The sequence below is a fragment of the Cucumis sativus genome, chromosome 4, assembly GCF_000004075.3.
Source record: "Cucumis sativus cultivar 9930 chromosome 4, Cucumber_9930_V3, whole genome shotgun sequence".
Classification (NCBI taxonomy): Eukaryota; Viridiplantae; Streptophyta; class Magnoliopsida; order Cucurbitales; family Cucurbitaceae; genus Cucumis; species Cucumis sativus.
Genome location: NC_026658.2, coordinates 11,222,386 through 11,237,028, shown reverse-complemented (window position 1 = coordinate 11,237,028; position 14,643 = coordinate 11,222,386). Strand labels below are relative to the sequence as shown.

Sequence of the window (14,643 nt, the reverse complement as noted above, 5' to 3'; positions counted from 1 at the left end):
TTTCAATACTGAAGTCCCTCTTAACATTTTAGCCTTGAGGTCTAACATCAAACCAAATAACTAACCTTTAACCGACCTTTACGCTTGAGGCCCTCCTCACATGCATAAAGCAAAGTGAGGTTTAGGGATTCTATTTTGATAAAATAACCTATGCTAAATCAGGAAACCCAACATAATACAAAAAAGCTACTAGACATACAAGTAGGGACAAAATTATACCTTTCGTACGGCAACCAAATACTTTATGCCTAAAAGACTCCCATGACGAATTTCCCATTCCTGCCTGAACTGAATAAAGGAATAAAAGTAGTGTTAAAAATAACAAACAGATGCTTTAGACTTGGATTGTTTCACAAAATCAATCATACTGCTAAACAACAATACCATATATACCAATTGTAGACGTACTTACTTGAAACTTACCTGCATTTGCAGCAAGATATGTAATGTTTCGTTAACTAATGTAGGATGCATGTACTTGAACACTGCACCCAATGCTTGGGCGCAGGTTTCACGCACAGGAGCAACAACCTGATCGGATACATAATCTCCAAACCTGCAAGATATATAGAGAGAAAAGCATCTCTCAACAAATGGAAAATAATTTTGACTCTAATCTCAATAAATGAAAAGGACCACAAAAAAGTGATAAGATAAACCTAAAAAATTACAGTCTAAGCAAGAAATAAAATCATACCGATCTAGAAGTAAAATACACAACAGACGAATTGCACAATCTTGAAGAAATTCAAAATTTTTCAGCCAAGAATGCCTAGTCAATTTAACCAAATTCCTCAGCTCGCGATTTTCAGAAAAGTTTGTCAGCATAGTAGTATCCTCACAAGGTAATTTACTATCAGGGCACTCCTCGACCGCGGCAGTGGGTGTATCAACATGCGGATAGCATGAACCATTGGGATGATCCTCCACCTTTACAGAGCAAATTTCAAATTGAACTCCAGGCTGATCATCAGGCATAAGCCTATCATCAGTTTCAACTTTCAAATTGACCCCTAAGTTAATGTCCTCATCAGCACTGACCATCACATTGACATGGGGACATGAGGCATCTTCAAACTTTGGCCTTTTCGGTTTAAACTCAAATTCGTCCTCCATCAACTGTGTATTTAAATCAATATCTCTTTCTCGCTTTAACTTATTTGGCACGCTTTCATCTTCTAACGTGGAGAATGGAGCACCGTCTATGCTAATGTCAGACAAAATTACTCCAGCACAACCTCCTTGATGGGTTAAAATTTCTCTCAGGGCCATCACACTACCATGACGGACTTCCCAATCTGATATTTTATGAGTAAAAGGTTAAAAATAAATACAGCAACTCAGTAAAAGAGAAATCACTGTCAGTATATCCAAAATTTAGAAATTAATATGAAAATTCTTACTAGAATCAAACATATCAAGAAGAATTTGCTCGACGAAATTATGAAAAGGCCATTGTCCATCACCATCATGATCACCAGAATCGTCATCATTATTTACACTCACAGCTGACTGCAGATGGATCGCCAACAATTACTTCACTTTCAATGTCTATATAAGTTAAAATAATAGGCAGAGAAATGGAGAAGTTGATGAAAAAAAAATCCAGGTAAGTATAGAAAACATAAATTAATTCAGCAGAAAAACTGAGCAACCATCATATATTAAGAATCATGACACGGTTATCACCAACCCGTGGAAGCCACAGTAATTTATAAATCATAGACATCACTAACTACCACTGTTTTTAATTTCACTCTTTCATATTATGTTCAATAACAGAACTTCTTTCTCATAGAAGAAAGATGTGGCTTTTATTTTCACTCAGATAGCTTCTTTCGAGGAGTTGGCAGGGAAATAGAAGAAAATGGAGAGTTATAAACGAAAGAAAATATAGCACAACTGCGCAAAAATCATGCCTCCAAGGTACTTGCAGAAATTTTCTTTCGGAGCTTATTGACATCTGATTTCCAGGCTCCTTTTTGCTGAATGTTATAAGAATAGAAGGCTTAATGCTTGCATCAAAGAGAACTTTACTTGCTAGTCCAGAAGATGTTTCATTTGTCAAAGCCTCGAAGACTTTCGGCCAATCAGTTTAACCACTTTGATTTACAAGATAATTAATAAGTTACTTACATCTTATCCAAAAAGAAAAAAGAATCAATAAAGTACTTACTGGAAGATTGAAGGAAGTCATGCCTAGTACTAATTCTTCTTCCTTCCATGCTTTCATTGAAGGGAGACAAATAACAAATCCAATTCTTATAGCTAATGAGATTGTGGAATATCGTTCCAACAGACAAAGGGTTGGATTCCAACAAGAAAAAGGGTTCAGCTGGATTTTCTAGAAGATATTCTCATGCATTAAAGGCTGATTGCAGGGATAAAAGGATGTGTTCGGAATCCTGAGTTTTCAGTCTTTATTAATGGAAGACAACCAAGGGAGAGGACTCAAACCGGAAGAATTAGACAAAGAGACCGCATCACCCCTTTTCTCTCACTTAGTAAGTGAGATTTTTAACTGAAACGGAAACAAAGTTTTAATTGAAATAATGAAAAGAGCCTAATATTCAAGATACACAGAAACAATCAAGACAAAGAAAAATTCAAAAGCAAAACAAAACAAGGTTGAAATAACAAAATCGTTCCAAAATAAACAAAAGATTGGATGTAGAAGACAACAATGAGCTTAGAACACCGAAGGTAGGCAATAATTCAAGCAGCTTTGAAGCGATCTTCTCAAATGAAAGACTTGACTCAAAACCTCTTTGAAACTCCTTCGAACAAAATTAAATAAGTTGGGCCTTAAACACAGATGACCAAAATATCTAAGACTTAAAATGACAAGAATGGAGTTCCACAAGCCTTAAGAAGATCTTCTAAAATTCCATTGAGAATTTAAAGAGCTGGCAACTTGTATTCAACCCAAAATGCTAATAAGTCACCTGGACTTTTTTTATTAGACAAAGAACCAACCAAATATCTTTGAGGTTCAAATGAAAACCAAGATAAACTTCAAGCTACAATTACTTCCACCACCAGCAAATTAGGATGAAAGAAGAGGAATTTACACAATTGTAGTCCACAAACTTCAAAAATGGAGAAGAACTTAGACGGGATTTTAGAGATAGAGAACCTTCATTAGTAGCATGATCAACTATTACTTCTTCTGAGGTTGGAAAAAGAGATACTAGAGCTTCCCCATTGTTTTCCTCAGAGAAATCAACTTAGCACGGTCTCTGAAGTATTAAAATCTAATTCTTCACTACTTACATTGGCATACAAATCATCTTCAAATTCCAGAACAAAAGTATCTATTGAATATGCATTATCTGAAATTCCTCTTATAAACTTGATTTTTAAATTCGAAACAAGAAAACTGACTGACTAAAACTCTGTTTAGGAAAGAGTTTCTTTGTAGAAATGCAATTCACCTTTGAAATTAGCTCTTAAACCCAGGTGCAACAGCTTCTATCTTCAAGTAAATCAGCATTACCCCATTGAGGATGAATGAGCGAAGACTTTTTTAACAAGAATAATAGGGGGCAAAAGATGGAAGGAGCCTCCCAAAAACGGCCAACTTACTTGAAGGTAATGCCTTTTCTCCTTCCAAAGGAGAAGAAAACTCTTCATATAAAGCTACCTTTTTCACTTCCAAAAACCATGGCATCATCAAATCAAAAACCATCAGATTAGGTTTAAGGAACTGGGGAGAGATATACTCAATTGAATGCGGCCAAAAAACATCCACTTTCTCTTTATGAACTTAATTGAATAGTTTGCTTTGAGCTTGCCACATGGCTCCGTGATGTTCAGCTTTCATTTTCTTAGACACCATTGTTACGTTTTTTCCGACTTGTCTACAAAAGTGTCCAAATAAGATCCATCCAAAGAATCTTCTTCCATCAGAAAACAGATGTTCATTAAGAATGTAAATAAGAAGGTTGATGAGGTCATTCAGAAAAGTTGTGAACCACCAAAAGGTGGTAATTATCTCCATCCAAAATCTGACTGCACATAAAGAAGATGAACAAATGACTTTGGATCTCATTGATTGTTTTAAAAATTGTGTGGTAATGAAGAGATGGCTTCAAGTAAGATAAACAGTGCAAAAGGTGTTTTGGCTAAGCTCCCAAAAGAAGTTGTGGTTTTTTTTGGGTTAAAATCTGTCCATCTCATCTCTTGATATAGACGCAGAGTTTCTGATAAATTATTGTCCAAATCAAGCAGCAGTGAGTTCATAGACGAAAAAATCTTTGTGCGACAAGTTTCCACGCGTCTATTTCATTATTAGTGAGGATGTTTCTCAATCCAAGACTCCCCACCCTCCATGTTGTTCATTCAATGTGCCTTGTATGGAGATTAGCATAGACAATTTAAAAAAATAAAAATAGAAGGTGAGAAATGAACCACTAATGTCTCTTCTTTCAAGTTTTCAACCAACAATCATGCCCTAATGATGTATTAGCCAGGCTCCCCACCAATCTCCAGCTGTCCAAGGCCCCCTTGTATAAGCAGAAAATCTATCATTTGGCCACAAATTCAATGGGGTTTTCCACACTTTGCATCAATCATTTTACGCCATAAGACATTCTCTTTCTATTAGTATCTCTTTACCCACTTAGATAATAGAGGTCTGTTCTTTCCAACCGAACATTGTAACCCAAAGCCACCTTGAGTGATAGATCAGGTGACTTCTTCCAATCCCACAAGGAGTGCTCTGGTTTCGTTAGAATCCCATCCCAAAGGAACTTTTAATATAATCTTACAACAATCAATGCAATCTTCAAAGGGATCTTGAAGAGATCCCAGAAATATGCGGGAAACTTCAATAATCTGGCTTGTAAAAGGTAATACAACCCTCCTTGATATGTGTAATTGTATCTATGGGTGGAGCCTTCTTTCAATTTTCTCAACAATTGGGGCCCAAGAGGATGAAGATCAAGGTCTTTTGTACAACGGAAGAAGACCAAGATAGATGTTCTGCCATTGCCCTTGACTACAATCAAGCTTTCCTGATACAAGTCAACAACCTCCATTTGATCTTTATCCCAATGATTTCTGATTTCTGATTTATATTCAACGTGGAGCCCTCTCAATTTAACAAGGCCAAAGGGGTTTTCAAGTGCCAATCAATCCATGGATGAAAAAAGAATGGTGTTATCAGCAAACCATTGAACTCGATCATTCAAACCAAAGCTTCAACAGAAAACTTCAGCGCCAACTAAGCTTGAGAAAAAGCCCACAAAAAGGTAGGTTGCAAGACTATGCAGAAACCAAACAAAGAGGGAAGAACATTGGATGAAGAAAAACCCACCATATGCACCAATAGCATCGACCCAAAGTACTACAACTGAAACAAAGCGCAAAAGAGCATTCTAAACCCTTTTTATATATAAGAAACAGATATATTAATAGAACAAAAGAGAAACAGCCTAAGTGCAAGGAACAAGAGGGCCCTCCCCAAGAAAAACTAAAGGATAAGGGTGGCCTTCCAATGGTTGAAAATCATGGAAAGGCTGTAATTACAAAGTGTTTAATGTAATTCATACTCCACCTAAAACCTTAAATTCACTTCTTCTTCCATTAGGATCTAAAACTACTCAATGCCAGATATTTTTGCATAGCAGCAGCTTTCCTAATTTTCTCCTCTTTTAACGGTTTTACCAGAGACAAAATTTGTCTAAACAAGCATAGAATAACAGCTTTCCCTAATGTTTATCTGAAGAGCATTCAAAAGGAGGTCCTTATAGTCTTCCAAGGAGCTTTCACCAAAAGGAGTAGACAAGATAATGCATGGTTAGGAACATTTTTACACTTTGTCGCCCGTGTTCAACCCCTCTTTGGAAAATATCTACAAAAGACCGCAGAAGAATATTAGTTTTTAAAGTGGCCTCTTGACCAAGGAGTTTTGATTGAGGGATTCTTCCATTGCAGGGGGCAGAAAGACGTAGATTTGCAGGTAAAGAATCCACTACATTAAGATATGTTCCTGCCCCATTCTTCAAGTGATCGATGATTCCCCTGCCCGTTTGGGGTAGGTTTCTGTAGGTTAAATTGACATCCCTAACTACTATTCAACATCCTCTTATAATAGTAATGACCTCCAACAAATTACATAACCACATCCAAACATCAGAATACGTATAGGAGCCAAACAATACTGATACATGCATTTGATACAAGCAAAAAGTACCAAGAAAAGCACTAGAAGCCTTATAGAAAAAGCAAAGAAAAAGGTATTTGTCCACAAGATCAGGTAGCCATTCAAAGAAATGATAGAAGGATAGTACCTTTTGTGAACTTAATAAATCCGGACCTAAGCCCCTTGGTGTTTCCACTAGTTGGGTGCCTGCTACGTCTGTCTCTCCTTCCTCAGACCAATGTTTTGTCTGGTCCTTGGAGTTTATTTTTGCTTTCCGTTTCAGAAGGTTCATTTCTCGAGCACTGGGCCTTTTGGATACAATATATGGGACCATATTAGCGACAAACTGCTGGATATTATGTATAGATTTTGATGGAAACATCTGCCTATCTCCACCATTATCATACATGTTAACCTTGTCCAAAATAAGGTCCTCATCTCTTATCATGTCATTAACATCTATGAATTGCTCACACGCATCCAAACCTGTGCAATAGGAACAGAGATGGTTAGCTAACAAGAAAACGTTAAAGAAAAAAAAATATCTAGGAGAACAAACACTGATAAATGGAAATCAAATACAAGTGGTGAATCAAGATGAATAATAAGGTACAAAATTCAAAAATATTTGAAGCATGTATATTACTGAATCAATATTGGGAACTCCAACAATCAGCTTACAAAGCACAAAAAAATCGTAATAATTAAAATAAATAATCAATTATGCTCGATAATATCCAATCTTGGACTGAACAGTCCATTTCTGCACACAAAATGGTCCTTTCTTCGACCCCTGTTACAATTGGAATTAGAACGACCTAGATTCACTTCTTTTTCTTTTGATATCCGTGAGTGTCAGTGCGAGCTTATGCACACCTCAACTGATCTCACATGATAACCAATCTAACCCTACAATATTTGGTTGTCAAGAAAACTCGTAGACATTAATTCTTAGATAGATGGCCACCATAAATTGAACCTCTGACCCTTGGTCATTTTATTGAGACTGTGTCTCTTTTTTATCCCTAGGCCAACCATGAACCAGGTTCACTTTTACTTTATTGTTTTTCTTTTTCATAGTTGCCTTTTCAACCAAGATACGAAGTTCACCAGCACTCAAAAGGAAAAGCTTGTAGATCATTCCCATGTCCAAAACTTCTAGTGATTCAGTCATCCTAGAAGACTATGTTGGCGCACTATCAAAGGGTGAGAAAAAAGTTATGTCAATTGATTGAGAAAATGATTTAGTGGTTTTTCTCTTCTACTTCAATCATTTTCTTAACTACTGTTTCTACACTTCTATCTTTGTGTTTGAATTTGACCCTTTTACCTTGGTGGAACTTTGTAATTTTGAACATTAGTCTCTTTAGTCTTTCATTTTAGTAACTTTTCTGGATAAGACACAATTTCATTGATAAATGAAATATCAAAGAATAACCAAGACTACGAAGGAACCAATCATATGGTATAAAAATGTGTTTCCAATCAGCAATAAGAAATGAAAACTATGGCATTTAAAAGCCAATATATCCTTACACAAACAAAAGAAAGCATTATAATATAGATTATAATGTAGATTGCATACAATGCTTACATCATCATATATCATTTTCAAATACCATATATCATATATCATTTTCAAATGCATGCATGTGTGTATGCTAACCTAAACGACGACGAAGGTTTTGTTTTTGACGAGCCAATCGCTCCTTTGGACTTTTGATGTTTTCACTGGTGACATCAAACTCCTGCAAGGTTATATTTAAAAATCAATTCACAAACCCATCAAACTCACGAGTCTTTCCTGCTTCATTAAAACACATCATTTAGACATGTAAATACGCAAAACTTTCAACTTTTAATTTATTTGCACAATTAGGTCTTTTTGCATACAAAATATACTGGAAACATGTTGGGTATCTTCTTGCACTAAGAAAAAACCCAACAAAAATACGAAAACAAGGGAAAAGGATCCATGATGCAATATATCTTTTCAAAATGAAAAGTTCACTAATCCTTACAAGCCAAACAACATTAAGATAACGATTAAAGAAAATTTAAAAAAAAAAAAAGATAAAATTCCGTTCATCCAAGAGATTCAGTTGAGTCTCAAACCAGCTTCACCACCTATTTATGTCCATCATTTCTCCTTCACAAATACCCTACACAAACCCCTACCAGCCCCACACTAACCAACTGTTCACAATGAAGTCATCTTTCAGCCCTTCCTTTCGGACATATGTATAATAGGAGGTCTCACAAAATACTTTACAACTTAGGATGATGATGATCAGGCCAATTAGTGAATCCTCTATCTTCTAATAACCCTATCCTAGCACAGCTACAAGGGCCATTAGAATAGCAACTCGTATAAAAATATAAAAGATCGTAACTGGAATGCTGAAAACTAACAAGTAATAAATAGAAATAGATATAGCAGAAAAAAATTGCCAGAAGATTCAAGGGGTGGTTTAGATAATGTTAAAGTTTGAGAAGTGTTGGAAGCTTGTTTGTAGTAAGAAAGAATATTGGTGCATGAACTCTTTTGTAACTTTTCATTTAATCAATCGCAAATATTCCTTTCTTTAATTAAAAAAAATAGAATTATATATATTTGCACAAAATAAACTAGTAAAATAGATGGATCACCTGTCCTCCAGATGCCACCAAGGCGCCAAATTCAAGCACATTATTCATATCAAAACTGTTGTGAAGAAAATGCAGCATTCAGCAAGTAAACTACTGACATGATGCATCTGCATAAATTAGAAACTCTGAAAGCAAAGAAAAACCTTTTAAAGGCAGACTGAACATCAGAAATTGTCAGGACATCCTTGATACTAACAGACAAGCCAGCCTCAGAAATCTTTAATCCAACACAGTCAATGAGCTCAGACACAGATGTGTGCTTAACATTCTGTGCAATAGCCCCAATAGCATGTGCAGCCGCAACCCGTGTATCCCAATTTTTACTGCGTAAATACTGAGATACCTGTTTACATAAACTGACGGTTAAATATTGATTCAATATAATAAATTCCATTCCACCCGATTCTTCAACCGAAAATACAAAGTGCTGCAACCCATTACCCAAAAAAATAACAATAATAACGTCAATATAAAAAGTAAAATGAAACCTCAAAAAATTTAACCTTTTTCAAAAGAGATGTCAAGTCCTGAGGATGGGATTTTGCGATTTCCCCCAACTGACGAGCTGCAGTAAATCTTGTTGCTTGTGTTGAACCAGCTATTAGGATTCCGTTAAGGAAAAACCCAACTCAAATGTGAAAATTAATGGAGATATAACAATGAAAAATACAGTTTCATTACAAGAACATCAGAAATAAGAAGGATACTATCCAAGAGAGTTAGAAGACGATGAAGTCGGGACGACTGCTGTGCCATGATGAAACATTCCTAGCACGCTGGTGGACTTCTCCTAATAAGAATTAATAAAAATTGTGACGGAACCGCACGACTGACCGTGACCACCATCAAGTCCCGTTCACTCCGCTAAGCCCTACACTCCATAAAAAGAACAAAAAGCTAAACACCCATGAGAGATTTGAGCCTTCAAAGAACAAGCACTTGAGTTATAAGCGGGGAATCGAATGTCTAAGGAGGAATTGGTTCTGGGTCAATGACATTTCGTAAAGAAATTGCAGATTTCGAATACCCTTAAACGAATTGGAGATGTAAGCCCCAAAGATCTACGAAATGTTGAAAATATTGAAGGATTTGAGATGGTAAAGAGAAGAAGTTAGTATGATTAGGGTTACCTTGAAAGAGATGAAGAGATATAAAATGGGATTGAACAAAACTTGTTATGTTGAATGTTTCTTCCTTCTCCAACTTGGTGAATGGTGCTCAGTCGATAACCGACGACGAAAACCCTTCTTCCCTCCCTCGTTCTTGCATGAGTTGCATTTTATATATTTTGAACATTTATTCACGATATGTGTTTCTTTTAAGCATAAAGATGTGTTTTTTTTCTTTTTTCTTTTTTACACCCTTGAATGGAAATCCAACATCTAACTTATGGAGCTTAGCAGTATTCACATAATATATTGTATATTTCTTTCTGGTCTTATTTTTTTGTGTTTGATTTTTTCAAATTTATTATTTTGTTCAACAATATTTAAAGTTGTCCTAACGAGCATAACTCAATTATTGAAGTATGTGTTTCACATATCACCTTACCACATATAAGAGGCATGGATTAATGGCTTGGCATCTTAATTAACAATATATGCATTAAACGATTTAACTATATTTGTGTTAGATTGACAAATCTTCTATTAAATGATAAAAGTGGTTTTGGATCACATATTAATGAATGTAGTTTTTAAGAAGGCTGACTAGAAAAATAGCAAAAGGAATTGTTAATGGAATTGAAGAAGAAATGGCGGTTTTGAATTTTAGTTGAAAGAATTGAAGCAGTCGTTCACAAAAAATCATCTTAGTTGAAAGAAAGGCATCCAGCTTCGATGTCTGCAAAAACAAAGTTTGTTTTACCTTTTTTCTTTCATTCAACTTCGGTTCATGCAACTTAGTTAAATTGATGGTTAATAACACAAGTTTTGCGAGTGGCCGAGAAGGCTCGCGAACACGTGCGAAGGTGCGCATGCGTTAGACAGCCCAGATGGCCTCAGACGGCTCTAGAAGCTTCCAGACAGTGTCATGAGCGCTCGTAATTTTTCCAAATTATTTTGCCAATCTTATAAGGCGGTTTAGGGCTTGAAAGTCGGTTGTGTACCTCTATAAATACCCCCAAAGGGGTTCATTTGTAAGCACTTCTTAGAATTCATTGGAAATCCTTGGGAAACCTTTATAAAAGCTCTGTTAAGCATTTCATCAAACACCTTGTGCAACTCTTGCCTACTTCTTGTCTACTTCTTACCATCGAATTTCCTTATTCCTTAGATTGTTCCAACAAGTCCAATTGTCTCGTAGGCTTACATTGGTGCAACCCCAACACATTTGTGCCGCACGTTGGTTGAGTGAACAAAATAACCACGTGACAATAAGCTTACTTGCGACATAAACATTTGGGTCATATATCCAAAGAAAGAATTAAAAGATTGATAAAGAATGAAATTCTTCAAGATTTGGATTTTATTGACCTTGGAATTTGTGTGGATTGTATTAAAGGAAAGCAAACAAAAGACACATTTAATAAAGAAACCACAACAAGCTCACAACTTCTTAAAATTATACACAGTGATATTTGTGGACCTTTTTGTGGAGAAAAGTATTATTTTGTCACATTTATTGATGATTTCCCACACTATGGATATGATGAAAATGGTAGACATGCGCAATGAAAAAATGAACAAACTTTACTCTAATTGCAACCAAACAAATTTAGTAATCAACATGCATAATATCCCTAATTGAAACAAAGACAGGGTAAAAAGAAAAACTCACATTTGACACTTTTCTCTTCTTGTAATCTCCTCATGAACTCTTCGCAATCCCCACACGAACTTGAAGTCGGAATTACCACTAGTGTTGACCTGCTATTCTCTAGATTTGAAACTGAGTTGTGGGACTCGAATGGTGGAGGAAAAAAATAGAGAGAGGTGATACTTTTTTCAATGAGGAACTTAACTTTTAAATCTTTGTTAAGAGTAAAAATAAAAGAGTTCTTGGTTTTATTTTGTAATTCTTAATTACAAAATTAATTCTCACCATTTTTAAAAACCAAGAGATCTTTCACCTTTGCAAAAAACCTCTTTGCAAATAAACTACATGCAAGAGCTTTCCTATCTCACCACTTGACATTCCACTAACTATTACTAGGGTACGTATCTTGCATGCAATAAGCCACTTGTATATCACATGCAAATGCTGAGCTTGCCAAATCTCAACAAGTGTTATTATTTAAATTAGTATAAAATTAATATGGTAATTTAACATTTAAATCAAATTCAAAGTTTGACTTTTTCAAGTACAAAGTCAACATTTTGACTTTTTTTCATTTTTTCGTCTTGACTATTTTCGACCTCCGGAGCATGAATCTGCATGAATTTTTCCGAATTTCAAATCACATTTGAATATAAAGTCGGTCAAAGTTTAAATTCTCAAAGTCAAAAGTCAACATTTTGACTTTTCACATCTTTGATCACTTCCATCAATTTTAAGCTTCTGATATGAATATGTATTCATATTTTTAATATTTAAATAAAATTTAAATATAAAGCTCTTTCCTAAGCTTATAGCCAACGACTATATCAAATATATTCGTCGATTTCTCTCTCTTTACCTAATTCGAACAATGCAAATTATTCCATCATAATGTTCTAAGTTGATTCCTTGTGAGCTAGTAAGGGAACCTAATGCACCTATAGATCACAGGTTCTAATGATATGAGATTAACTGGCTAAACTCTTTTGGATAAAGCTAATGAACCTTCATTAACTAATGTGTCATTCCACTACATCTTGCTCATTAAGTCCAACTAATTCTCTGTTGAACAATTGGTTTAAGGTCCAACCTCTAAATCTAATCCCTTTTGGAACAATGAGAGGGTGGGCCCCTTGTTCAAGACTTGGATTCAGTCATTAAGGGAACTGATATCTACTAACCCTAAAATGGGTAAGAGTGAATTTTGTCTTGCACCCTATGTCCCTAACTATCAACTCATTCTTACCCCTAAAATGGAAGGCTTATTGGACCAACGTCATTGAGTTGCTCTCACCTATGCAAATCTAAGGATAATTCTATGTGAACAGAAGTTCATAGTTAGCTCAGAATTAATAAGTTACTTTGGATATCTATAAACAAAATTGTCGATTTTATTAAAGTCAACGATGTTATAACCTAAAAGCGACTATTTCATAGCTCCAATCTTATGTAAACTCTTTACATAAAATGCCCCTACTTCCATGTCTCTACATGAACAATTCAAGATCATATTATTTGTACTAACTACAACGTGGGTCGCATCCATAGTGTTCCCAGAATAAGGTGCCCAATCATATGCGTATACTATAAACTATTTAGGCTATATACTCGACATTAAGCATTAAACTACATGTCGAGAATATTTGTTAGGAGCATTTGAAATTAGTAGACGTGTCATTAGAAAGTTGGCTATGAACTTCTTTCTTAACGAAGAAGTATTGTACAAGAGAAATTACGATATGACTCTTTTAAGATGTGTGGATGCATCAGAGGCTAAGATAATTCTAGAAGAAGTTCATGAGGGAGTTTGTGAAACACAAAATGGACACATAATGGCAAGTCAAATTATGCATGTCGATTATAATTGGTTGACTATGGAGTCAGATTGCATCAAATACGGAAGAAAATGTCATAAATGTCAAATGTACACCGATAAGATTCATGCTCCAACTTTTCCTCTGCATGTATTAATAGCTCCATGACCTTTCTCTATGTGGGGAATAGATGTAATTGGGCCAATTGAACCAAAGGCGTCGAATGGTTATCGATTCATTTTGGTAGCTATATATTATTTTACTAAATGGGTGGAAGCTACATCGTACAAGAGTGTCACTAATCAAGTTGTTGTCAATTTTCGGAAAGATATTATATGTTGGTATGGTCTGCCTGTACGTATCATCACCGATAATGCAAAGAACTTAATAATGAAAGATTTATGTAAGCAGTTCAAAATTAAGCACTCCAATTCAACCCCGTACCATCTTAAGATGAATGGAGCAGTGAAGGCAGCAAATAAAAATATTAAAAGAATGATTGAAAATAGGGCTGAAATCGAGTTGGGTTGGGTTGGGTTGGGAGAGATTCTCAACCCAACCCATATTTTCGGGTTATTTGGATTGACCACCCGAATAACCTTAATTTAGTTTCCAACCCAACCCAACCCAACCCGTAAAATATGGGTTGGGTTGGGTTGGGTTGTCAGGTTATATAGGTTTTTTTTTCTTCTTTTGTTTCTAGTTACATTTAAATTGGGTTGTATAAGATTGTTACATTCAAATATCAAACATACATAATTCAAAATTTCATATAATAAATTCAAACTAAGCATTCATAAATTCAAAGCTACAAACACAAATAAATTCAAAATTACAAACACAAATAAATTCAAAATTACAAACACAAATAAATTCAAAACTCTTAAAATACATAAATCCAAAAATTATCTATAAATGTTTATGAAGTTCATTTTTAATAATAAATGAAAAATAAAGTTCAAGATACACCATAATCTGAACTTAAAAAATAAGAAACCTAATTGTTTTTTATTAAATAATATATTATTATTATTATTTATATATATTATATTAATTCGGGTTGGGTTGGATTGAACCGAATTTCTCAACCCTCCAACCTGAGACCCAAACCAACCCGAAAAAATCAATTTTTTAATCCAATCCAGTCCATATTTTAATCTAACCCAACCCAACCCTTATAATATGGGTTGGGTAGTCCAGGTTATTCGGGTTCAACTCGTATTCTTACACCCCTAATTGAAAAGATGACTATCATGTATAAAGATTGGCATGAGATGT

General features: G+C 35.1%; 1 protein-coding gene across 1 annotated transcript in view; it reads right to left on the bottom strand.

The window, feature by feature from the left end:
- The window catches only part of LOC116403172 (TATA-binding protein-associated factor BTAF1-like), a 42,091-nt gene extending 31,940 nt beyond the window's left edge, over positions 1-10,151 (bottom strand). Inside the window, 11 exon segments of the mRNA XM_031883678.1 lie at positions 220-288; positions 424-556; positions 698-1,298; positions 1,404-1,512; positions 6,294-6,631; positions 7,812-7,893; positions 8,795-8,849; positions 8,938-9,137; positions 9,298-9,392; positions 9,502-9,665; positions 9,925-10,151. Coding sequence (XP_031739538.1) covers positions 220-288; positions 424-556; positions 698-1,298; positions 1,404-1,512; positions 6,294-6,631; positions 7,812-7,893; positions 8,795-8,849; positions 8,938-9,137; positions 9,298-9,392; positions 9,502-9,550 — 1,731 coding nt within the window. The 5' untranslated portion in view covers positions 9,551-9,665; positions 9,925-10,151.
- Between the last annotated feature and the right edge of the window lie 4,492 nt (positions 10,152-14,643).